The sequence below is a fragment of the Planococcus citri genome, chromosome 4 (assembly GCF_950023065.1).
Source record: "Planococcus citri chromosome 4, ihPlaCitr1.1, whole genome shotgun sequence".
NCBI lineage: Eukaryota > Metazoa > Arthropoda > Insecta > Hemiptera > Pseudococcidae > Planococcus > Planococcus citri.
This window is the reverse complement of record NC_088680.1, coordinates 28,446,661-28,473,119: the sequence shown is the minus strand read 5'-3', so window position 1 is coordinate 28,473,119 and position 26,459 is coordinate 28,446,661. Positions and strand designations below refer to the sequence as shown.

Below are 26,459 nucleotides of genomic sequence, written 5' to 3'. Positions count from 1 at the left end.
TTAGGTGCGATTATAATTTCACAACACTGTTGTTTTATTTTGTAAATTGACCAAATCGTGTTTTTCTTTTCAAAAAACGATCTTTTGAAAATCGATTTAATTTTCTGTTTCGATATTTTCCAAATCCGTTTTTATTGCTCTTATTTAAGAAAAATTGTCTACAATTACTTTGTTTTTTTTTCTAAAATCGATATTTCTAATTGATTGATTTTCGATTTCCATCATAAGGAGTGATCAAGTTTTTTAAACATGAATGGGAGATGTATAAAATTCTAATTTTTGCTTTCTATCTCAATTTTATCGAATTTTGACCTTTTTTTTTCATGAAAAATACTCTTTTAAATTTTCAAAAATTCACCAAAAATCGAAAAATGAAATTTTACGCTTCAAATTGTTTTGGATAGAAGAGGGATTGTTTTGATGTTTTTTTTAATTTTACCATTATTTCAGTCGTCCAACATCAATACTTCAATCGTCCAAATTGTGTGCTCGCTCCTCTCCACCCCCCACCCCCACTAAAGAAACCCTTCGCGACGTCACTGGTTGCTCGAAATAAAAAATCAATTTTGTCATCAAAAATCGATCGTAATTGGAAATCGGTTAAACGTCAACAATCAATTCATATTAGTGATTTTAGGTTTCATTTATGATTGATCGTGTTCGACAGGAAAACTCATTTCAGCTTCAAAAATAGACCACCCATTTCAAAATCAATCATGATAGAAAATTGGTTAACCAAACCTCGAAAATCGATTAATTTACGATTTTCAATTTCATAACTTTTGTTTTTGTTAAGCAAAAATTGACTAAATTGCGTTTTTGTTTTGAAAAAACGATTTTTTTTTAAATCGATTTTTTCGATCGATTTCTTAAAACTCAATTTTTGATCGATTTCTTAAAAATCAATTTTTGATCGATTTCTTAAAAATCGATTTTTTGATCGATTTTTTTAATCGATTTATAATTCGATATTTTCCAACTCCTTCTTTATTGCTCTTGTTTAAGAAAAATTGTCTAAAATTACATTGTTTTTTTTTTCAAAAATCGATATTTCTGATTGATCGATTTTCGATTTCCACCATAAGGAGAGATCAAGTTTTTCAAACACGATTGGGATTGGGAGGTGTAGACAATTTTAGTTTCTGCTTTCTATCTCAATTAGATTGAATTTTGATTTTTTTTCATGTAAAACACACCTATAAATTTTTTTAAATTCGCCAAAAATCATAAAATAAAATCTGACGCTTAAAATTTTTTGGGATGGAAGGGGGGATTCTTTTTATTTTTTTTCGATTTTATTTGTACGAGTACTTTGTCTTTTCAACAGTCAAACACAACAGCTCACATAGGTACTTATGTATTACATCTCCAAAAACCACATTTTCACCTTGATTTCAAAACTCCCACTCTATTTAAAATTTCATCCCCCCTTAAAAAAAATTTTCAACCTCGACAAAATCTCGCACAATACCTCACTTCAAACGCGCCTTTGCAAAACCACCTTCATCACTTTACTCCATTAATCAGCTCGTTAAAAGTTCACGTTTCAACCTTGATGGCAATATGACACCTGAAGAATCATAAACGTGGTACTCGTGAAAATCAATCGGATACTTTCATCGTACAATCTAATGGATTTCACAGAACACACAACGAGCGTTGAAAACTTCTCCAATGTTACACTCGTACCATCTACTAAATAGGTACATAGAGAAAAGACGAACGCAGCTAGGTACCTAACCAATTTAATTAAAACTTCGGTACAGTTTCGGCTGCTCTTTCAGCCCAAGCAAAACCAAAAGCACTGCATACAAGGTCGTGATAAAATACGTATAAATGTTGATTATTAACCACGAGTCGTGTTTGTACACAATGTAGGTATAGCGAATAGCATTTGCGGAAAAGGCTAATAGCATCTATACGCCAATGCTATAATATACTGATTAATCAATTTGAAAAATGAAACCAGCTAGTACATAGTAGACGTGTACTCGTAATTAGCCATCGTTCGTATCGCAGCACAGATTCATTTCTCTTGCTGCTTCATTAAACACAACGACAACGGTCGCGATCATTATCGACGAATTAAAAACACTACGTCTTACCTGGACCTTTTGGACATAATCTCTCGGGTCTTTAATTATAAAAGCCTTATGGTTTATAACTCGATGCCATTCGATATCAAAACTTTCACAGTCTAGATTACGTGAAGCGCGTAAATGAAACGTTCAAAATCGCCATCATCGTAATAATCATCCAAGCCAACATGAAAAAAAAAAAGCTATAAGCTTTTAAGCTATCGCAGCGCTAACAAAAGCCGACTTTTCAACCTATAGTTTACTACACAGCAACGCGTGAAAAAAGCTGAAGCGAATTAAAACTGCGCCTGTAAAGCTTCGAGGAAATTTTCAATTAGACTCGCATTTTGGCGGAAAGAATCCGACGTTTAATTCTCATGTACAAAAATTCAACCATCGTGTAAATATTTACGTTAAAATACGTTCACTTTATATAAAAGCTCGTTGAACTTTTTTTTTACGTTAAAATTTCGCGTACTCGAATAAAACTGTACAACATTTTACTCTTAAATTGAACAAAAAAATAAAACTTTACGTTAATTAAGTTTTCAAATATTACACACGAAAGCGAGAAAAAAAATAGCAACGAAAAATTTATAATAACAAAATGTCGAACAATGATTGAAAAACTTGCTGACGACGATCCCCAAAAAATGTATCTGCGTCGAACGACTTCCATAAATCAAATTCCAATTTCACCGACAACTTAATTATACGATATATACTACTACAAAACGTCATAATAAAATCGTACACCTTTACATATTTTGTTCCGTACATTACACCACCTTCCAGGTAATACACTCGGAGTAAAAAAAAAAATAACAACGATAAATAAACATCAGGGGCGAATGAAAAAGGAGGGAAAAATCAACACACACCGGAAAAAAGGTACCATAAACGAAAGAATTTTCTCAAATATCTGCAAATGATTTCGTTACAAGAGTAATTCTCGCGACTCTATCGCGTTTAAATAATTCCTGCACTCGTCTCCTCGTCCTCCGCAAATTGTAAGACACCGAGCTATGCTACGCTTTGAAAAACAGACAAAAATCACGCTCTAAATAGAATTCATTTTTCAAATTGTAGTACATACAACACAAAAAGTGCTGCGGAATATTTCTCTCGTCGTGTTGTGCTCGCGCTGCGAACTCGACTAGCTCATAGAGCAACAGGTGGCGTGTACTTTATTAAATAAGTCACCAATTTCTAATTATAATTCAACTCGTAATGTTTATAATGAATACTGAACTTTGTAAATTGATAAAGAAATGTTTTTCTTCCTTCGTTTTATCGTGTTTTTCGACGATGCTTCTTTTATAATACCGGTGTGTTTAAATGTTTTCCTCTTTTTTCTCTCTCTCTCTCTCTCTCTTTCTCGTTTTGCTTTTACACTTATACTATAGTACCTTCCTCTTTTTCATTCTTTAAACGGAGTTTTTTTTCTCTATTCTGAGAAAGTTTTTTTTACGCTACGAAAACGAAGTGACACGAAGTTTATTAATTTTTTTATCGCGTAGAGTGTAGAAAAAAATAGCGTAACTTATTTATACAATACAAAATATAAAATCCAATTTCCAAGCTAACATTTTTAAGAAAAAAAATTTAAAATTACGCTCGAGTGTTGACCCATTTATATACAAAGTAGTTTTACGAGAAACGATTCAATTTGAATTTTTTTTTCACGTTTTTAAACTCGATTACAAATTTTTTCACCTATTTCTCGATTCAATTTAAAACGAATTTCTTCGTAGTCGTTACAAAAGTAGTGTTTTTTTCTTTCGTTTTATTTTCAGGTGTGAAAATCGAATTAATGCAACGTGATGCACAATGTTCTGGGTCCTATGGTAGACGAAAGTAGGCAACCTAATTTACATCAAGAGGTATAGGGTTGAAACAAATATGGTCTGTTTTCAACGTAGGCAGAAAAGGAAGGTTCGAAATACTTTTAAGGGATTAAAATTGCATTCAGATGAAAACCAAACTATCCGAATGGCCCATAAAAAGAGGGTCAGGGCCATTTCATAATGTACAAAAAAAACAACAGTACATAATTTGGAATATTTCACAGCCATGGTGTGCGCCTTTGAACGATGATTAGGCAAATTATTCTAGAAGCCCAGTCATTCCAGAAATTTGAACCCTTTGAAAAAATCTCAACAAGAGGCAATTTTTTTAAATGAAAAGAATAACAAAGAACCCACTCCAAGATGGTGAGCGTCGTCCAAGAGCAGAGGTAAGACCTTTCCAAAAATAGGATTTTCGCTTTTTTTTTTCTTCAAAAAAATAAAAAAATAGCCCCCATGAGAAAAATTGCTACAAGGTGAATGAATATAGAGAATTTTCAACTAAAATAATTATGAAAAATGAGATGATCGGGCCTGAACACGAATCTAGCATCGAAACAGTGTTCTTTTCTCTTGAAATCAGAAACGAAAACAGAAATAAGCAAGTGAAAGTAAAATTTGTTTCCTTTCAGCTTCAAGTCATTCAAATTCTATTGTATTTCAAATTCGAAATGCAAATTCGCAAAACTCTTGATAGGAGATAACTCTTTTCGCCAATATAGGCAGGAGGGTTAAAAAAACCATGTATATGACTTCATGAGGTCCTCAAATTTGATTCAAAGTTCTTTCATTGAATATTGAATGCTTCCCATCGTAAAAATTTTCTTCAAGTTTTTTCCTTTTTTCGATTGAATTTTTAAAAATTTTGATCAGTTTTTGACAGAAAAAACAGCCAATGATCAAGTGAATCGTCTCGAAAATCAAATTATTAGATTGAAAAAATAAATGAATAATAATACTAAAAAGTAATCACATTTCGATGCCCCCAATCATTTTGCTCAAATATTTTGAATTTTTTGATTTTCAATGATGGTATGAATTGGAAAATTAAAAAAAAAAAAACACCTGTCTTTTCATCATAAAAATGTCCAAATTCATTAAATTTAAGTAAAAATTAACAAAATTGAGAAATGTATGTGAAAACGACATACATAATGTTGGATAAAAATTATTAGAATGTTCTATTGATAATTTAAAATTATCACAAATTGCTGAAAAACCAACAAATCTCAGAAAAATTTTGCAAGAATTGCTTCAAAATTTGTTAAAATTTCATGACGATGTTGAAAATAACCAAAAGTTGAGAAAACATTGCAAAATTGGAGCAAAATCTCGCAAAAATGCCTGAATTACTTACCTATCAAGAAAAAAAATGTTGAAAACTGTGAAAACCTGATCAAACAATACTAAAATTGAACTAAATTTCTTAAAAATTTATTAAAGTGTTCAAAAAATTGATAAACTCAGAATTGGTCTATTAAATCAAAAATTACTATTTTCGAAAATTCATTAAAATGTCACGATAATAGTTTTAAAAGCTCTAAAGTTGATCAAACACTGTGAAATTTGAACGAAATCTTGCACAAGTGAGAAAAATGTATTGAAAAGTATTAAAACCTAATCAAATATTATTTAAATTGAAGGGGATTTTTTTAAAAAAAATTTCAAGAACTGGCCAATCAATTTGAAAATTACAAAAATTGCTAAAAAAAAAAAATAAACAATAACCTAAGCAAAATCTTGTGTGAAAATTGCACGAAACTTTGTCAAAATGTCATAAAAACAATTTAAAAAGATCAAAAGTTGATGAAACATCATGAAATGAAATTTGAGCAAAGTCTTGCAAAATGTACATTGTAACTATCAGAAAAAAACTTGCTGAAAAGCAAAAAAAAATTGATTAAATATTTGTCCAAAAGGATGAAATTTACCAAAAATTACAAGAAGTTCAATCAAAAACTTTGAAATCGTCATAAACATCATTAAAAATGACAATAAGCTGATGAAACATCAAAATTTTAAAAAAAATACCTATTCTTTTCACAAGGGTAGGTATAAAAACATGCATCGATTTTCAAGCAAAATACTGCAAAAAGTGAATAAATTATTGAGCATTTTTAAAAACTAATCTCACCACAAAATGTAACAGAATTTTCAAAAAAATGTACATATTTATGCATCACAATAATATTGTGAAGTTACTATCAAAATCACTGGAAATTGAAAAATTTTATTAAAATATTATTAAAATTGAACAAACTTTTTTCACAATTGCATAAAATATCATAAAAATTGAACCATCGATGATCAAAATTGCCATAAATTGATAAAAACCCAGAAAAGTTGGTGAAAAGTTAGTAAGTACATAGTACAAGTTTGTTGAAAAGTCAGAATTCCATAAAAATAGTTGAAAATGATCAAAAGTTGATGTACTTAACATCGGCAAAATTTGAGAAAACCCTCGCAAAAAAGCACGAAAAATGAAAAAAATTGATGAAAAATACAAAAAGTTGATTACAAATGGATTAAAATTTTGCAGAAATTAGATGATGAAAATCAGGACGAAAAATCATTGAAAATTGCTAACAAAAAAATTAATAAAACAATAAAATGAGAAAAATTTAGTAAAATTACATAAAGCCCTTTTAAAATTTGCTGAAATGACGAAACCAATCAAAAATTACTAGAAATGAGTGAAATGCCTGGAAATTTGAACAAAAAACAACAAAACAGCTTCATGAGCGATGATTTTTCCAAAAATGAACATCGTTTTTGAAAATAATTTGAAATGAATAATTATTTGAATCGAGAAAACCAGCTCCAGTGTTATTGTCCCTCAAGCTATATAACGATGTTTTCCAAAAATTGCTCAATAAACAAAACCACTCTAACAATCGTCACTTTTCTTTCGAAGAACGTCATTTTTGAAACCATAAGCTTATCAAATACTGATATCACCAACAAAATCACTTTGAGTGGTCCTGAATCCATAACTACATGAAGTTCGTAAATTTTTTTTCAAACAGCAAAATTTATTGAACTGATAAGAAAATAGTTGAAAAATGATTAAAATATCACCAAATAAAATAGCGTAAAATTTCGCAAATACGCTCGAAGTTGTTTCAAAAATCCTCAAAATTATTCAAAATGCAAAGAAAATTTCGTTCATTCGGCCAAAAAATCTTTCCAAATAATTCATAACTTTACAGAATGTTATTTTACTCCTAATTCTACGAAATATCACGAACGAACGCAAACGTTATTTATAAAATACCCTCGTACCACGATGTAGAAACTTTTGTTGTATTTTTAGGAGGCCTACCTAAGTGACTTATTGTTTGAAATTTTGTTTGCCTTTTCTTACAATTTCAAATCCAAGTAGGCGGAATTTTCATCACAGCACGTGCTGCAGCGCATACGAATAGCTGAAAATTTTCTTTATAAGTAATTCATACCTGCGATAAAATAGTCGCAAATTTCATTTACGTGTTTTCTTTACATAGCGAAATTTTACGACGTAAACATTGTTTAAAATGTAATCATTTCACGAAGGAAATCAAGGTAGGTAAGTATCTCTACTCTCACATGTACCAACAACAGCGAAATGACGACGAAGGGGACTTGAACAAAAATTAACCGATTAAAAAACCAGCAGAAGAGAGAAGGGTCGGGGAGGGGGAGGGGGAAACTAACAGACGAACTTTTTAATGGATACAATCGAGAGAACGATCGGAGAATGCATCATTTCGTGTCATTTACAAGGAAGTAAAGACGATATAAAAATTTCGCGAAAATATCGATATAATAAAATAAAAAATAAATAGATTCTAAATAATTTCATATCAAACTTCAGAAACAAGTAATGAAATTGATGGCCAAAGTTGGCAAAACTTTATAATGCTTTATCGTATCTCGTAAAACCGTATAAATATATTTTGTTTGACAACGGAAAAGCGTCCAGGGAATAGATAGGTGCTTTTAGTATGTAATATGATATTAAAGAACAAGGTACTCAGTAATGTTGTACACACGTAACATAATTTTACTAGCGTATTTTTTCGTTATTTTCGAATCAATTTTTAGATAAACTAAGCGATGAAATCATTGCCGGAGTTATTGGCGGTAATTTCGATGCTTTATGGGGGATGTTTTGCCGCAGAATAAATGTTGGAAATTTTTTTTACACTTTTTATCGCGTTTTTCAACGCTAAAATGATGTTTAGAATTTGTCACGTTTGTTAATGCCACTGCCGCGTGGTCGCCAATAAAAATATTTCGCTGCAGGGATTTTTTTTCTCCAGTTTACAAACATTTCTCTGGTAAATTTATTATACGAGGGTTGTTTATCGTTGCCAGAGTAGAGGAAAAAACCACGCGCAAATGTACACGTTGAGGTAATTTAATGGTAAATTTTTTTGTAATTATTTTTTTTTATATTATACGTTTTGTATTTCGTTATATTATACACACGTAGATTATACGAACGTGTATTTTTTTCGCTCCATGTTGAAGGCCCATTGAAAATTTTACGTATTTTGATACACTTATGAGACTGTGTGAGGAGAAAAAGAATGTATTCCAAACAAACGTACCGTATCAGTTCTCGGATAATAAATATTTTTATAGTTTTTCTTGCGTAAAAAGATTTCTGTGTTTTGGTGAAAATATTCCAATAAAAGTGATTCCATCAGCATTATAGAGAGCCATTAACATACATACATTTTACTGATGCCTTTGCCTTATTCAACGTATCTTTCTGCTTTTTGGTTTACTTTTCGTATTTCTCACTATATATGTTTGTGTTCGAATCATGGCTTCCTTTATTCAATTCCCATATTGGCAATCACTTAAGGGTGGATCTGGTTACAAGGACATTATAAAAGGTAAGCAACGCTTTGCTTGCTTATACTCTTTCTTACAACATCGAATTCGAATTCGAGTTCGATGTTATTATTCACCTCATATATACGTCAAATTATGCTTTTGTTTTCAAAATGGCCGTTGATCCGATGACTCGGGTATGTTCGGTTGTGCCCTTTGAAATTTCTTCTACATATGTATGTTGAAAATGTAAAATGAAAAATAACTACTTTTTATAGGTTTTGGTTTTGCATATTTTTCTTGTTTTCTGTTTCGTACGTGGATATCAAAAATATCCATATTTTGAGATTTTTTCCTTTTGATTTATTCAAATTGGATTCGATACCTTTTTCATGCTTGTTTAGGGCTCGTATTCATTTTTTTACAAAAAAAAATTAAAAAGTAATTTTGGAAAGCAAAAAAGCTTAAAAAAGTAACCAAAAATGGGACAAAACATGAAAAAAACAACAACATTTGAACGCAGAGAAAAATTACCAAAAAAAAGCACATCGTTAATTTTAATAAGTTGGGCTAATTTTGCAACTTTTTCGTGTAAAAACGAAAACTTGAAAAAAAATTGTTGACAACAAATTTGAGGATTTTCACGATTTCTGGCAAAAAAGACAATTTTGAAAAAATTTTCTTCTCGAATATTATGTACTTGTAAATTATACCAAAACATCAAAAGATATCATTTCTGAAACTAGAAAAATATTTTGGAATGCAGTGGTGCCAATTTTTAGCCAATATTACCAATTTGAAGAAATTGATTAAAATAGCCAACAATATTTTTTACTTATCAAATTTTTTAAATTTTTTGGAATTGCCACAACTGTAGCCTATTCCGAAATATTCTCACATTTTCAGAAATGATATCTACAAAATATCTACATTTTGGCTCAATTAACGTGTAACATTCGAGAAAAAAATATTTTCAAAATAGGAATTTACCTACTACCCCAAAAAATGCGATTTTCAAATTCTCAACCTCTCAGCAGAACCCTGAAAGTGGTCTGGGATTTTGATGGCAATGGTCTAGGTTGACGCAGGATGTCAAATACAACTCTTTTGGAACTGGACCATTTTTCCAAAACAAAGCTGAATCGAAAAAAATACTATTTTATCGAAAATACCACCACTTTGAGGACCCATAAATCTTCCCTCCAGGGCCTCCAGGGGCACTTCCGAGGCTAAAATATTTTTTTTTTGGTCTCTTTCAGCTCAAAATAAAGGTCTTTAACAAAATTGGTCAAAATCCATCGATTTTTTTGGGTACTCAATCATTCAAATGTTTGAATGTTTGAGCTCAATTTTAATAAATTATATTCCAATTTTTTATCAAGACTATATAACTTCCCTTCATACATAGTTTATTTTCCTAACTAGAAATTTGTATTTATTAAAGAAATGTGGAGGATTGGAGGGGAACCGGATTTTTCTACTTGATATCATTATGATGATGAAATTATACAAGCTAAACGATCATTTTAATAAACATACAAAATTGATCGCAGCAAATGATTACTTTTTTCTAAAAATTCATTTATTTAAGATGATTAAACTACGAGATAATTTTAAAATACTCGTACACAGATGATTAACCACATATTAAAATGTATGTATTTTCAAAATCACAAACACCCCATGCGTTTTAGAACGATGTTTCTAGGTATTTTCCCATCAATCCTCATAATCTACACAGTGAATTGAATTGTCATGGCTGATTGCTAACTGTTTTTTCATATCGAAATTTTTTTATTGGAAATTAGGTATTTATATCAAAGTTATGCCCGTACCTCTTCACATTTTGATCTCGAATAACCTACATTACGTGTCTGCCTATCTAGATCTATCTACTCGTACATCGATTACATTCGTTCACATCAATTCAAATTTTAAACACTCTTTAAGAATTTCTTACGCGTTCTGATGTGTACCTGTGGATTATTTTTTTCTTTTCTTTTTTCGAATAAAATGTTTTTCACAATTGCGATTTTTGTGTTTTCAATTAGTATCACTAGTAAGTGTGAATAATTCGATTTTTTGTGCTCTATCGAAGTACCCATGATATTTTACTGATTAGGTACATTTACACGTTTCCATATTGTGTTACAGGCGTCGACTGTCGATCCACAAAGAATTACTCCAACTTAACGAAGGATGAATTGATAAGGATGGTTCGAGAAAAGGATGAGATGGTTCGAGAAAAGGATGAGATGGTTCGAGAAAAGGATGCGAGACTTCAAGGAGCTAGGGCGGAATTGTGCAGATTATCTGGAATTAGACAAAGATACAAATTCTAAAGGTAAATTAAATAATGAATGATGATTTTCAAGTCAAGCATTTTTTGTACATTTACACATATGTTTGGTATTTTATTTACTTCAGAGTGGATACCAAAGGAACGCTTGAGGAAACAGGCCGCCAAAGAAAAAATGGAATTGTACTCACATTCAGAGCAGGGTAAGTTTTCAAAATAAATTATTTCATTAAATAAAGTGGTTTAGGAGATGAGACTTCATGATGTCGAATAAGGATTGTGGAGTGGAATTTGAATTCGGTGTCCTCAAAAACGTAACCTATAAATTTTGATATCTTACTCGATTACATTTTAGTCCCTCCTCTCGGGGGCTAAATTTAAGTCAAAAAGTGAAACTACCCAAAAATATGAATTCGGCGTCCTCAAAAACACTTATATGTATTTTGACATATTACCTACTCCATTTTTTTCTTTTGAAAATATAGAATTTTGGCATCATTTCCCCAGCATTTATCGTAATAATCTCCTCACCACTGGATACAGTAGAAATATTATAAAGAAAATTTTGATGTTTCGGAACTTTTTTGATCATAGGTGGACAAATCATGAATTTGCTTTGCATTTATGCTTGTTCAGGTGGTGAAAAGAATTTTTTTCACTTTTCGGAAAATGTTTAATGAAAACTTGTTCAAATGTGTAAATAATCTCACTTTGAAGGTCCTTAGCTGCATCCCCTCTTCACCTACGGCCTACTGGGCTCAAATTTCTTATGGAACGCTTTCCATTTGAAGTAAACTACCTCCGTTAATTTGGTCAAAATCCAAGATATATTTTTAATCACTCCACCCTGATAATTTTAGGTATGGTTTACGTAATGATTAGGTTTTTGGAGTGCTGAATACTAATACCTATCGATTTGGTTTTTTTGTTTTTATTCGAAGTCTTCAACTTTTCCACCTCCCCTCCCCTCCCCTACAAATCGAATGAAATGTGTTAAATACATAACGATAGGAGTTAAAGCGCCCGAATAAATAAATAAAAAAAATTTTTAAAAACACAAATCATCATTATTATTAATTGCGACTAACTGATGCAAACCATTAACGTTATTTCAGATTTTATCAAAGGAAAGCAGTCAGTGTGAAGACACTAGACATTGGCTAGTTCTTCTTCCCGGAAAAGTGACACTAATCATCTAGAGTTCGACAATTCTGTGGCTTCCACCCCGGAATGGTGGTTTCGAAGAAAGACCTCAATGATCAACGTAATATTGTCTCCCTGAGTAGCATGGATAAACAAAAGGCACAATACAACCTACAGCCCATTTACATCAATATTACAGGAATACAATTAAGCCCATGGTTCTGTAGCCATTAAAATTGGTGGAAAGGAAACCTATATTAATCGGCAGGTAGTATTTTGTCGATTAATAGATATCCATGAATTTTAATGGCTACATGAAGCATTTTATAATTAGTGCCTTTTGAAATTCTTCTATGTTGAAAATAAAAATGAAAAACCCGGCTTCGTAAATTTTTATAGGTTTTGATTTTGCATATTTTTATTGATTCTTTCTCTTTTGCACGTAGGTAATAGGTATCAAAAATATCCATATTTTGAGGATTTTTTTTTTGATTTATTCAAATTGGATTCGAGACTCTTTCTATGCTTTAATAAATTGCTTGTTAGGGCTCGTGTGCAATTTGAAAGTAGAGAGAAATGACGAAAAAAACAGCACATACGTATTTTGGTAATTTATGACAACGAATAAGAATTATTGCATTTCTTGGCGAAGAGCAAGACTTCGACAATCTTAGCAAAAAGTAGGACCTCACGATAATTATTGACAAAGACAAAAAAGTAATACTTTTTAGCAATTTCTGGCGAGAAAAATCAATATTTATTTGGATGGTTTTCAAGGAAAAAAAGTTTTTCATAATTTTGCCCACATGTGAAATTTTTTTTTTAAACGTAAGAGCAAGCGTATGATAATTTTAGAAAAAAAGCAGGATCTTTTGTTACGGTGATTAAAAATGAAAAAAACGATATCAATTTTCTTGCAATTTCCGCCAAAAAAGCGGAACATGGCGATACTTTTTGGAATTCTATCCTTAAAATTAGACGTTTTAAGGCAGTTTTAAAAAAGCGAGAATTTTCAGGAATTTTTGGCACAAAATGCAAGATTTTGACAATTTAACCAAAAAAATGGGTTTCTTTCAATTCCCGAGAAAAAAGCTAGAATTTAGGACAAGTGTTAGAAAAAAGGGAAACTTTTTGGAATTTTTAGAAAAAATTGACATTTTTCAAAAATGTTGCTAAAACACGAGTTTTTGTAAATTTTTTGCAAAAAGCACGACTATATGGCAATTATTGGCAAAAAAGACTCATTTTTGCAACTTTCGTAGAGAATGCAAGAATATTGGATAATTTCAAATAAAAAGTGGGATATTTTGGAATTTACTACAAAAAGTCACCACAATCAGCAATTTTTCCAAAAAATGAAAATTTTTGAAAAAGCGAGGATTTTTTCATTGATATTTATTTTTGGAAAAAAGCAAGACTTTGACAATTACAACAAAAATCAGAACCTTTAGTTAGATAAGGGCCAACAAATTATATATGTAGATACTTATGTATTTTTGCAGTTCTTGTCAAAAAAAAAACGAGACTGAGCAATTTTTGGAAAAGAGCAAGACTTTTAGGAACACATTGAGCAACGTTGAAACTTGAAAATCTTTGAAAAAATTCTGCAAAGTTTGACATTTTTGATTTTATTATGAAGTCTGAAGAAATTTTTTCTGCTATATTACCGCTACCTTTCGGTATATAACTGGCAGTCCCTAACGAATTACTGGTAATTTTAAGTGAATCACAAGTGATTTGGTAAATGAAAATACAGCTGAAAAAAAATTATTTGCTTTTCCGTGAAAAATTGATTTTTCCCAAATTACGTATTCAGGCTATTTTTATTCGTTCGAACTGCGTTGTTTGCTTTTCCATCCAATTTCAAATGACATCAAACAGTCAAACGATATGTTTTCGTCACGATGCTCAAGTCTCTAATTTTTGAAATATTTCTAAACTTTCACCGCCTTGAAAAATTCAAGACATTATGATAAATTTTATTCACCGGTTGAAATTCCTAACCTAACTACACGAGGAAGAAATAGCTCTATGAAAATCTCAATTAATCGACATTTTAAGATAATTTGACCTCGTAAAATATTTATTATCCTGGTTGTACTCATTACGTTTTATCTGTTATCCAATTTACTAGGTAACTGTAATTTTCAATAGAAGAACGTAAATTTATCAAAAAACGTTTTATTATTCATAATGTCACCTTTAATTACTCATTAGTACACTATCGTTGCAAACGCCACAAAGATTATTCACGTCGATGGCGAATGCACTATGGGTAATTACTGTACGTTTGATTTTATGAATTATACAATCGAATATCTCCGTCATTAGGTATACTTAATACCTACGTTTTTCCATATTTGACCTAATTTTGGTATAGTTACGTACGTTTCAGTTCACGAGTTCAACATTATTTTTATGAATTTACCAGTAATTTACCTTTTCCAATAGACTTCCTGGCAAATTATCGATTGAGTAAATTTTTCCCTCAAAATTAGATAAACAGATACTCGTGCTGAAAAAGGCTACTCTATCGATCTAACTCAGTAAAATCAGGACCTATTGAAGAAGACGATACCAGATATAAAGTGAAAAAGAAGGTTCTCCGGTTTGAAACCCCCATCGGTCATAAATTATGAATTTCCTCCAATTAAGAACCAGTCAAATAAAAAAAAATTGTTAAAAAATCATTTACCCTGCTGTTAAACTTTCCCATAAAACGTTGCTCCAGAAAATGGCTAAAAAAAAAGGTACGAATGCCGGTCATTCGGGGTAATTTGAACTTCGAAATAAACTATTTTCTCTCAATATGACAAGAAATATAGGAGGAAAAAAACTCGGTAAATTTTTTATCATTTCTTCGCAGTAGTTTTCTACAGGAAAAATTTTTCTTCCATTTGGACTTTATTTCTCTCTTTTTCTACGGCTTTTCCAAGAACTTGATTTTCAAAAGTGAAAAAAAATATATCGTGAAAAATCTTCTCAACGGGGTATGAAATATTATCGAATGTTTTTCCGACATTTATCGATTGAATTGAGAAAGGGTATAAAAAAAGGGATAGGTAGGTATTGAGCAAAATGGCGCATATAGTATGTGTGAATATTGATGGATTATTTTATACTTATACTCTACGTGTATAAATGATAAGGAGTTGAGTCAACAGAGAAAAGCTTTGGTGGCAGATAACGTCATTAATTTAGTAAGAATTGAAGGCACTTTGAGCGGAAATGCACCGGGGTGAAAAAAAAAACACAGCGAATGATTAATGCGTCTCATTTCTCATTCTGATCGGTTTCACGTTGCCTTTGTCTGGGTGCTGTTTTTCCAAGTGTTTGATATATGCAACGAGATTATGTGTGCTTTAGCACAGAAATATGGAAAATAATTGAATTAGTAACCATTCATTCCTCGCTCGTGTACAAAACGGTTGACATAATTCGTCGTATAAATTATTCGACTCGATTAAATTGATATACTTTATCGATGCGGTGGCGTGTTTTCGGTTTTGGGGAAGTTCTTCGTGTGTGCATTTTTTTTTTTTTCAATACGCCAAATGCCAATACGAGATGTCGTGACTGGAAGAAATAGACTGCAAGTAGGTTATTTTTTGTCCCCTTTATTTGACAAACTTTTCGATATTATTTAACTTTTGAACGGAATCTACAAAATGTGAAAATGTCAACTCGCGAGTCGACGTTCTCTATACGTACGAGCACATATATTTTTTGGAATCGTGCGATGGCCCAAACAGAGTCAGCGTATGGAGGGGAGGGAGAGGGGAGAGGGGTCGCATAATACATCGTGAGATTTTAATGAACTCGAAATTGGACGGCGGTGGCGTGAAGAAGAGGGAGGAAACTTTGGTACATAACGTAGCACTTCGAACGAATTAAATTTCATGTAATTTGTCTTCTATCGAGAAAGGGAAAAAGCGAAAACGACCGAACGAAAGATGCAGCTGAAGAACCCGAATTTTCAAAAAATTTCTCGTATCGCCGATAACTTCCTGGTTTTGGTACTTGCTAGGGTAGTATTTATCGCGATGATATATCTGTATACGAGAGCTTTACGTACGTATGTACGTATATATTCGCATTGCGCAAATATCGTTTAGGAATTTTTTTATACGTAAAAGAAAAAAAGTCTGGAAATAACGCCATCGCAATAGTTGAGGTTTTTCGTGTTGTTGTTGTCGTCGTTGTAGTCGTCTCTTTTCTTTTCGTTTTTCTTTATTTTTTTTTTCTCTTCAGCTTCTTGTTCGTCGTCAATGTATAAAAGAACATACTTAGATATGTTTCTGTGTAGATTTGTACGTATCTATTTCTATGAGAAATGATGGGAGGAGGGGGGAGGGGGAGACTTGGAAATAGATCATGTGTATAATGTTTGGTTCATAAACAACGATTTATAGGGGCATTAAACTTTGGTAATTTGGCATTTTATTACGAGAAGACGATTTATTTTATATGGTAAATTATTTATCTCGCGACCCGAGGTAAGGTGTGCGCGAGAAACAGGGGAGGGGCTGGGATAGCTAACGGCGTTATTGTTAATTAATATACGCCCGACAAAGTTTATCGTTAATTATTCAATCGGAATTTGTCGCAGTCGATTCTGCTGCTTGGTAAATATAAGGGTTGGCTTTTGAGCACTTTTTATTTCTCTGACAGGTGAACTTATTTTAACCCTGTGGCTTGAAATTGAACGAAAGTTGGGGTTTCACGAAGAGGAAGCGAAAAAATACGAATATTTGATTTTTCTGCTCATTGGAGAATTTTGGTGGAAACAAAAATGCTAAATTTAAGAGGCAAATTACAAAATGTTTGAAAATTATACTGGGCTATCCAAAATCAACTTTTGCCCATATTTTCGAGCGATTTCGTCACTTTTTGAGAAGTTTCAATCATTTTAATCTGAAAAAAAATTAGGAACGATTTTTCTACCCATTTTTGGAAAAAATTAGTCCATTTTTTAGAAAAATTTCAGAATTGAGAAGACGGTTGAAGAAAAAAAAACTTCTGATTTTTTCGGCTTGAAGACTTATAAATCGGTCAACAATGACATTAAAAAGCATATCCTAGATTTTGACGAAAATTGGTGGGGAAGTTTACTTTGATAAGGAGACTGGTCAGAAAAATTTTGAGTCCCCCCCCCAGCTATTTGAGGGGCTGATCCAGGGGTTCTCAAAGTGAAGTACGAGTAATTTTCGAAAAAATTGTAGTTTTCCCATTCTTGGGTAGTATGTATAATCTGTGCAATCCTTCGGTCGTACCCTCAAAAGTTGCGATTTGAGCTACCTGGCCCTTTGAATTCAAAATTCATTGAAGAACTGAACTTCCTCCCCTCGTGCCTCCAAAAAAGGCCGTGACAGTGGAAAAGGACTCATTACGGCTGAGGGGTTATAAAGCATGTGTACATCTTCCCCTCCCCCCGAATTTTTTCAAGAATGATTTCGTAATTTTTTTCCCTAGCATATTTTGGTGTACTTAGTGGGAAAAAATGAAAAAACGAGATTTTAAAGAATTTTTAATAAGAGAGGAGAACAAAGATGAAAAATTGCATCGAACCCCTTCATTGAATGATTGGTTGAAAATATCAATATTAGAACCAAACAACGGTTCTTATGTTCTTAAAATACTTTCACGTAAAAGCCATGAAAAATTAATGATTTAAAGACTTCGGCACCTCTGGAGGACTTTCCAAACAATGAAAATGCTGAAAAGTTCTGAATTTTGATAAACTGTTACCGAAAAGAAGCACTGCAGAAAAAACTTGTACCTTCGGGTCATTCCACTTCAATTCAACCAACGTTTTTCAGTCATGTCCTTCAATTTCGACCAATTTTTTTACAATGTTTACCCCCCAATAAGTGAGAAACCCGCAATCAGTTTGGTCCCAGACTCTTCAGAGGACGGGTGGAGGGAGGGGGCTTCAATTATTTTTACATTGTCTCGAGGTACTCAACTTCAGCAGCGCATACCACCAAAGTTATGATACTTTGATTAAAACTGATTTCACATTTCAAAAGGGCATTGCATTTTGAACTTTTTGAGTATTTTGAAATTTTCAAAAGTTGAAAGTTAAACTTTCAAATTAGAAGTTCAAATTTCAAAATGGCGCTGTAAGTGGGAGCAACCATTTAAAATTCTGAAAAATTGCCATAGATGTACCTTTTGATGCCTTTTTCGAAATATTCAATTTTCGAGATGGAATCTCTCAATGGAGGGGCAGCACCCCCTCCCCCAAATTTGGGAAAAAATTTCAAAAAAATCTGGGGCATGTGACATATCGAATTGTATGTTTTTGGTGACGCTGAACACGAATATGACGTCAGATTTTTGATTGAACCCCATCCACGCCCCCAGCACCTCCCCAAAGGGGGTAAAAGTCAAAAAAATGGTTTCATTCGTGTGACACAAGAAATGGTATGTTTTCGATATCGCTGAACACGAATATAGCCTTAGTTTTTCAAACTGACCTCACCCGTAGCCCCTAGAACGTCCCCCAAATGACGTTTAGCCCCCCTTGATTGAACTAAAATTTTTTGGTCAACCGATTTGGAATTTCTCTCATCCTTTCTACTTGAAAAGAAATTCAATTGGACCACTAGAATATGAAAAGGATTTCCCAGATTCAGTTTTAAATTTTGATTTCCAGTCGTTTTGAAAAACGTTGATTTGGGACCTTGACAAAGTTTCCAAGAAAGTTAGAAAATATTGGAGATGGATTAATGGGGATCTTCATGAGGTAAAGAAAATTTCTATTTCAATTTTAGAAAAATTTTACATTTTTTTGGCAAATTATCAAAAATTTTCAAAAAATAGGCTATAAACAGAAAAATGAACTCGATTGGCTGGAAACTTGAACTTTTGCGGAGTTTTCACACGCATTTTCCAAATCATATCAAAATTTCTTCAGTTTAACCCACCTCCTTCTTAAGTACAGTTACAGATGTTAAAATTAGAAATGAACCGGACGTCGAGAGAGGGGTAACCTATAAATTTACGTTTACCGAGTTGGTGTTTTTTTTTCGTTTTTGTAAAATATGCAACATTGATGGGACACGACAGCGACACGATGCTGGGCGATGTGTATACACAACTCTATACACCAACGACAATGTTTTTAAAAACAGCAGAGAGAAGAAAAAAAAACTAGGTACTGTACGAGTACGTTTTTCATGAATAATTCCGCTAAGGTGATCGTAAATCACGTTTTTGCGTTATTTGTCGCGCGTATGCTACGTACACACTATACACAGTACACACAGCAGCCGAGAAGATGACGATGTTCAACAAATAACCGGCGCAGCGTACACACCGTCGCTCCCAAGATGTATTCACTTAACAATGAGGAAATTTCGAAATATTCTTCGATTATCGTAGAATAAATTACCCTCTAGGTTATTTATGGCGTTCTGATAAACTCTCTCGCATCTTGGGGATTTTATGCGATGTTTTTCCCGCACCTACGTCGCCGTGTCGTTTCGGTGGAGCAAAAAAAAAAAGGTGGCGATGAATCGCGCCCGGTAATTCGATATTTTATTCTGTGAAAAAGCTCTCCAAGTTCCAGTTGCCACAGTGTTATATTTACGAGTCGAGGCGACGAAAAAAAAAAAAAAACGAAAAAAAACGAAAAAAAGGTTAATTGAAAAAGCCTAAAAGAGGATAATTTTACGTCTTAATTAAAGCTGTCAAAGTAGCAGGCGAATTTTTATACAACACTTTTCAAGGTTTCTACTTTCTACTTATAGTGTAAATTCGATAAATCAACTCGATCGTGTGAAAATTTACCGCGCGATATAAATAAGTCGGTTGAATGGGACGGTTATAGGCAAGTTAAGGGTTTCGAATCGCACCAGCCTAGTTTAAGTTTTTCAAGCATCTCCGCCTTCAAGCACCAGCCAGCCAACCAGCCCACCCGAGAAACATTATTAACGCATAAGTGGAGATTGAACAAGTGGGAAAAACACGTGGAAAATTCCACCTTGAAAATTTTCCGACAATTTGATAAGGATTCGAGGTTCGTTACGATAATTTATTGGCAAGAAGGGTGCCTCCACGAGCTCGTAAGGCTTTACAGTTTGTAAAGAAAAAGATTTTATCAAAGGTAAGGAATTCAGATTTTTTTATGCTAGCTCGGTTATATTATGGAAAAGTTTGAAAATTATGTCGTTTCGTGAAAATTTGACAAAATGGTCTTTCATATTATGAGAGGGTGCCAATCCAGTAAAAAATTTGGAGAAGGTTGAGAAATTTTAATTTGCCAAACTTGCGATAAGTCGTACAATTTTGAGATTTTTCTCCAAAGGAACGAACGATAAATAAAAATGAAAAATTTTGCCATTTCGATTCTAGGAGAGGGGAGGGTGGAGGATGAGTGACAAAAAAATCGTGAAAAAAATTCTACCAATACTTCGAATCAATAAGACCCAGTCAGTGAAATTTTCCATTTTTATCGTCTAGTCCACGAGTGCTCAAAAAATTACACTTCTTGAAGTTTGAAAAAAAATAATTTTGGAAAAATTCAAATTACTTAAGGAGAATGCAAACATTAAGGTGATCCTGGATTCTATGAGAAAATAGTTCATTATTTGATTATCTCCATGGAGAAAAAGTGGTACCAGATTGTTTTTATATTTCGGCGAAATACCAGAAAATTGAAGTTTTTTTTTCTCCTGAGGAAGACAAAAATGTACGCCTAGCCTCTCCACTTTTTCAGTAATTTTTTTCAGAAGAATTCATGATTTCTTTTTTTTTTTTTTAATATTGGCTGAGAATTTCTCAAAAGTGAGGCATTTTTTATTCTTCTGATGAACTGTTTTTGTGAGAAATTTTGTGCTCTATAATTCAATTGTTTCCTTTTTTCGTTGATTCTTCGGTCTCTCCCAAAAAATTGATTTCTCTGTTGAGCAAAATTTAAAACTTTCAACTATTTTCAATCACAAAAAAACAATTTTCAAGGAAATAAAGTGGCATGATTTTATTATTTTTTTCAGAATGTTTTGTTTTTAAAATATTTCAATGCCATTTGTGATGAATTTTTTTTTCAATTTTTCCACCCCAAAAAATCAGTTTTTAAAAAAAGTCAAATATCCCTTGAAAAAAAATAAATAATTTTTCAATTTTTGAAAATCAATTTTGAGTTTTTGACCCAAAAATAGGAAAAAATCACAATGTCACTAAATTGATATAGAAAGCTTGAATGTTATGTACTTTATTTCTGACCATCCGAATCGATTTCAAAAAATTTCAAACCATTTTGAGCAATTCCGGAGCCACTAGCACATTTTTTAAAGTTCACATTTCCACAAAATTTTACCAAATGAAATTAGAAAGCTCAAATTTACCCTATACCTCAATTTCAACATACTGAGTCGATTGGAGGCAGTTTCAAGCCTTCCTGACGCCTTTAGCCATCTTTTGAAAATTCCAAACTCTGAAACTGATTTCAGAAAATGGGATGGGGGATGGATAATTGGTCAAATTGGTCAGAAACACACACTGAACGCGTTTATAGAAACTAAATATTGTTTCGACAAATTTTATGACATTTTTTTTGGAAACTGGAATTCAAAAAAAAATTGCTAAAGGTTTTAAAACCGCTTATACGAGCTTACTTGGCTTTCATTCAGATTTCAGCAGGATAGCATGAATCAAATCCACTGTTCTCTGTAAACGATCTGATCGACTCAGAAAACCCCTTCAATTCACCTTTCCAGCCACAAAAGGACAAAACGAAAGCAAAAATAAATCAACCACCGCCCCCTATCCTCCCTTAAGACGTGTAAACAACCTCTTTGAAAACGAAACGAAAGGGAAAAAAATCACAACAAAAATTAACCCCCTTCCTCCGACCATTTCCGCGTCAACACAACAACCATCGAACACAAAACGTCGAATCGACGAAAAAAAAAACCATATTAAATATCAGCAGCACACAAACGCTGAGCGTAACTTATTCAAATTTTTTTTCGCTGCGAAAAATTTGTTAGGAAAATAATTGCTTATCGTAATAAAGGGTCAAAAGAAATATTATTCCACGAGGGATGATTATTTTAGGAAAAAATATGTTAATTCCGTCTCTAAGGTAATGGTACAAAAACAACAATAAACTCTCCGAAGACTTCCGCCGCACCGCTGCCGCATGCCTCCGGCTTCTCTCCGGTCTCCGGTCTCCAGCGTAAACGAGTCGAATACCAAGCTTCGAGGTTCATTTCAACTCGGTTAAATTTCTAGTACGATATTCGCATTCATTTCACTTCTCTCGATGAAGGTTTCGACAACTCGTCGGTTCAAAATTACACGTTAACTGAATTCTGACAATTAAACAAAAAAAAAAAAAAATCATCGAGCTCGCAGCTCGCGTTCTTTTTACATTTACGTTAAAAGCAATTAACAATCCAACCGTTTTAGGGATAAGAAGAAAGGGTGCGGTGCACATCGGTGTGTTTTCCACGTGTATATGCGAAATTTTACATTTATACGTTTTAAAATCTTTCGCTTATAAGAAAAAAAAATACTAAGTACTCGTATGAGGAAAAAAATATCCTAAAGAGCTTATTTACAGGAAAATTCGAGATTTTGTAAAAATTCTTGAAGTACCAATCCTCGATCTTGCTGTAATTAAACTAATGAGGCTACTATCAGAAAAAAGCTTTCGATGTTTCGGCTCCATTTTGAAAAATTTTGGAACCCCAAAGGGGGGGGGGAGGTCGAGGATCACATTTTAACATTTTTGAATTTTTTACATACTCGTAAGGTTTTGAATACAATGAAATACAGCTACATTGCAAATTTCAAATAATGTTATCAGTTCACTAGTTAGTCAGAAAACCATCTTGAAACATAATGGAAGAAATTTAGCCAAAAGCCAAAAAAAAAGTGAATTTGTACTTGAACCATTTTCAAACGTACAAACTTCGTTTTGGTCTCATTTCAAAGAGCTCGTCAAAATAAAAAAAATACTATCCCTGTATTTTTATGAAAAAATTAATACTTGACTAGAAAAATGACTCGGCGGCACACGTATCATCAAAGACGAAATCACCAACAGAACTATGAGCGGTGAACGCTCGGTCGTTTTCGTTGAAAATCGCGGTGGGGAGGGCGGAGGGATGGCGAGCGTGTCGCTTATATATAAAATGAAAGAAAGCCATTTCAGTTGGAAATTAATTTCCCGAAACAAGAAACGATAACATTAAGATGTACTTGTAGTATTTTTTTCTCTGCTCTTTTTCTTCATCAACTCCGCACCGGGCACTGCGAATTTTTTTCCATCGTTTTAAACACTTTAAATACATTATTTGACGGGCTTGGAAAAAAAAAGCACGATTGAGTTTTCCTTCTTCGTCTACAATAATACAAAAGTAATACAAATACAGACGATTTCTTTTGTGATGAATTTTTAAATACAAACGTTTCAACGTTCAATTTTACTTATTCCTTCACAGGTGCTCCACGCTGCAAGTATTATACTCGATGCTTTTCTCGTACTGTGTATTCGACTTCGTCGTCGTCCATTTCTTCATTTCTTTTTTCTCATTTCTCGATGGTTAATAATTCACTTCTAAACGCGAATATGTACTTAACAACTACGTTAAAATTTCATCTCTTTTATATAAACGTTTTACGATGCGAAAAAATAAAAGAGGAAATTACGTTGGAAAAAAAAAATCGGCGAATAAAAATAACGGTTACAAAATATTTTCATGCTGAATAAATTCTTTGACAAACTGATCAACGAGTTCGAAGAAGAGAGAGAGAAAAAAAGCAGCGGAAATGTAAACCAGTTTGTCGCGAATTTTGCTAATTTTCTCACATCCTCTCGAATTATCGTCTTAATTTATCGAAAATAGTGTACTAAAAATAGTCAACTAAACGAATTCATTAATCATTATTCATTATAGAGTATAGAATAAATAAAAAATTCATAGCGCGGAAATACGAGTATCATTATCGTTATCGTTATTATAATATTGAAAAAAGAAGAAAGGAAAATTATATTTAAAATTGATGACATGCATAAAGGTTAATTATAGGCGCAAGTATATTATTCCCATCGTTGCTTTTCTTTGAGTATACAATTTACAATATACATACGAGACGAGTGCATGTTGTTGAGACATTATGCATATTCTACCATACTTTGCAATTCCATTGCTTTTGTAGTTTGTAGTACATGATTTTTTTTTTTTTGCAGAACTTAAAACTGCTAGTGCGACATTATTGGATTAAAATGAATTCTGCTTACTTTTCAGTTCTATTTGAGATGGAATTGCCTTCAAAGAACCACATAACTTCAGCCTCGGGTACGGAATTTATCTCGCACGATAATCTCACATTCTCACCTTCGGAAGCGAATACATCCGGCTCGATGCTGTCTTTAGATGGGGATGAGATTTCTGGAAACAAAAATTAAAAATTTATGTAGTTATGCATTGATAAATACATATGATAAACAACAAGTTTTTAGCAAAATAACCAGCCCGATTGGGCGATAATCAGCTTTTCCAAAAGAAGCAAATGTAAAATAAAATGTTACGAGATATGCATAGAACTTTTTGAAGTAAGTATTGGAGATTTGTGACGCTGAAAGTAACAAATTCGTTTATTCATTAGAATCGGCAAGTACAGCCAAATTATGTGTTCTTTTTAAGAAATACAAGTTGAAATTTCGCGAGTGCTCTCAACACCTATACTTCAACAACTCCTGCAAAAGAAACAAGGTAATCCCTAACTATATACATACTCAACCAAACGCCCCCCTCCCCTAAATCCTAAGCTCATGTAATTCGACGTAATTTTCTATCTATTTGTTCTCGTATGTACTTCGCATTTTTACTTGTATTATTCTTGCTTTATGCCTGATGATGGTACGACTACGTACTGAAACGGCCGTCGCATGTTTTGTAATGTGTAATACAGTGTTTTGTGTACAAGTTATTTTTCTTCTATTATTTACAATGTCAAACGCTTAAAGTAACAAATTCGTTTATTCATAAGAGAGCCATTCGAAAACTTGCAGGAAATTCGTCGATAGATCCAAAAAATATTAACCCTATCTGAATAAATCAGAACCTAAGGAGAAAATAATTGAATCTGATTAGGTCAGAACGGATAAAATCCGATCAAAACCTTGATCAAATAGGATCCAGAAAATCTCCGGATATATGAAATGATGTAATCAGATCTTGTCTAAAGTTTCCTAATCTGATCCGATCAGATCCAATCATGCTCGCCTGAGAACACAATTTTTCAATTAAGAAGGGGTCTTTAAAAAGTAATCATTTTAAAATAAAAGAGGCGATTCTGATATTTAGGGAAGCGAACTCAATTCTTCATGTCAAATTTCAAATTTTCGGTTGATTTGAGCATTTTTTATTTATTTTTTGAACTTATAATCAATTTAACGATGATTGATTGATTTGATTATCCAGTCACTTTCAACGAATTTATTTCATTATTTTTTTATTTTTTTTTTTTGCGCAAAACCAAATAAAGCAATTTTACCAATTCTGATGGTATTTCAAAAATTTGTGCATCATTTCCAAACATTATTGGATCAATTTAACAGATTACTCGTATATCTTTCATTCACACAATTGATTAGGTACCTATACATATCTCTATTATTCATTAGGGTTTTGTTTTTTTTCCCAAAAATTTTTCATGATTTTCATCGTTGAAAATCAAAATAATTCTGAGAATAAAAATAACCAAAAATTAATAAAGATGAAACTAAGCTAATAAAAACCTGTCAGCAGAGTTACAAAATTGCCTAAATCATAGAAAATTACCAAAAACTAACATCAACTCGTTAGAATGGCATAAAATATTTTTCAACGTGTCTAAAGAGTAAGAAGACATGAAAAAACAGGACAAAAGCAGTACTGTCAGCACGACATTTTTCCAAAATATTCAATTTTTGCAGGGAGCAGGAAGAGTTGAAGAAACAAATTATTCAGATTTCTAGGAAAAAATTGTTTTTTTTTTTCAAATCCCAAATTCTAAAACTAGTAGATTTTTTCTTTCATTATCACCCCCCTCCCCTCAAAAAAACACAAAAAATTAAAATTAAAAGTGGAAAAATTATCAAAACGAAATTTGAATTTTTTTGTAAAAACCACACAAAGTATAATTTAAAAATTTTGCCAACTATTATCCAGCTACAAATATTTGGTTTAAATTTAGACCAATTTGTACAATATTTTACAAATTTCAACATCTTCATCAATTTTATGCTCATTTAACTATTTTTACGTCAATTTA

At 32.4% G+C, this 26,459-nt stretch overlaps 1 protein-coding gene and 1 long non-coding RNA gene across 2 annotated transcripts in view; one reads left to right on the top strand and one right to left on the bottom strand.

Moving 5' to 3' along the window:
- LOC135845856 (protogenin A-like) overlaps nt 1-26,459 on the bottom strand; it is a 192,533-nt gene that overhangs the window by 22,713 nt on the left and 143,361 nt on the right. Inside the window, exon 4 of the mRNA XM_065364705.1 lies at nt 24,442-24,592. Coding sequence (XP_065220777.1) covers nt 24,442-24,592 — 151 coding nt within the window. The remainder of the gene's footprint in view (nt 1-24,441; nt 24,593-26,459) is intronic.
- On the top strand, nt 10,492-12,578 carry LOC135844367 (uncharacterized). Its single transcript, XR_010558509.1, has 4 exons — nt 10,492-10,805; nt 10,901-11,090; nt 11,174-11,248; nt 12,161-12,578. It is a non-coding gene; the product is annotated as an uncharacterized LOC135844367 (long non-coding RNA).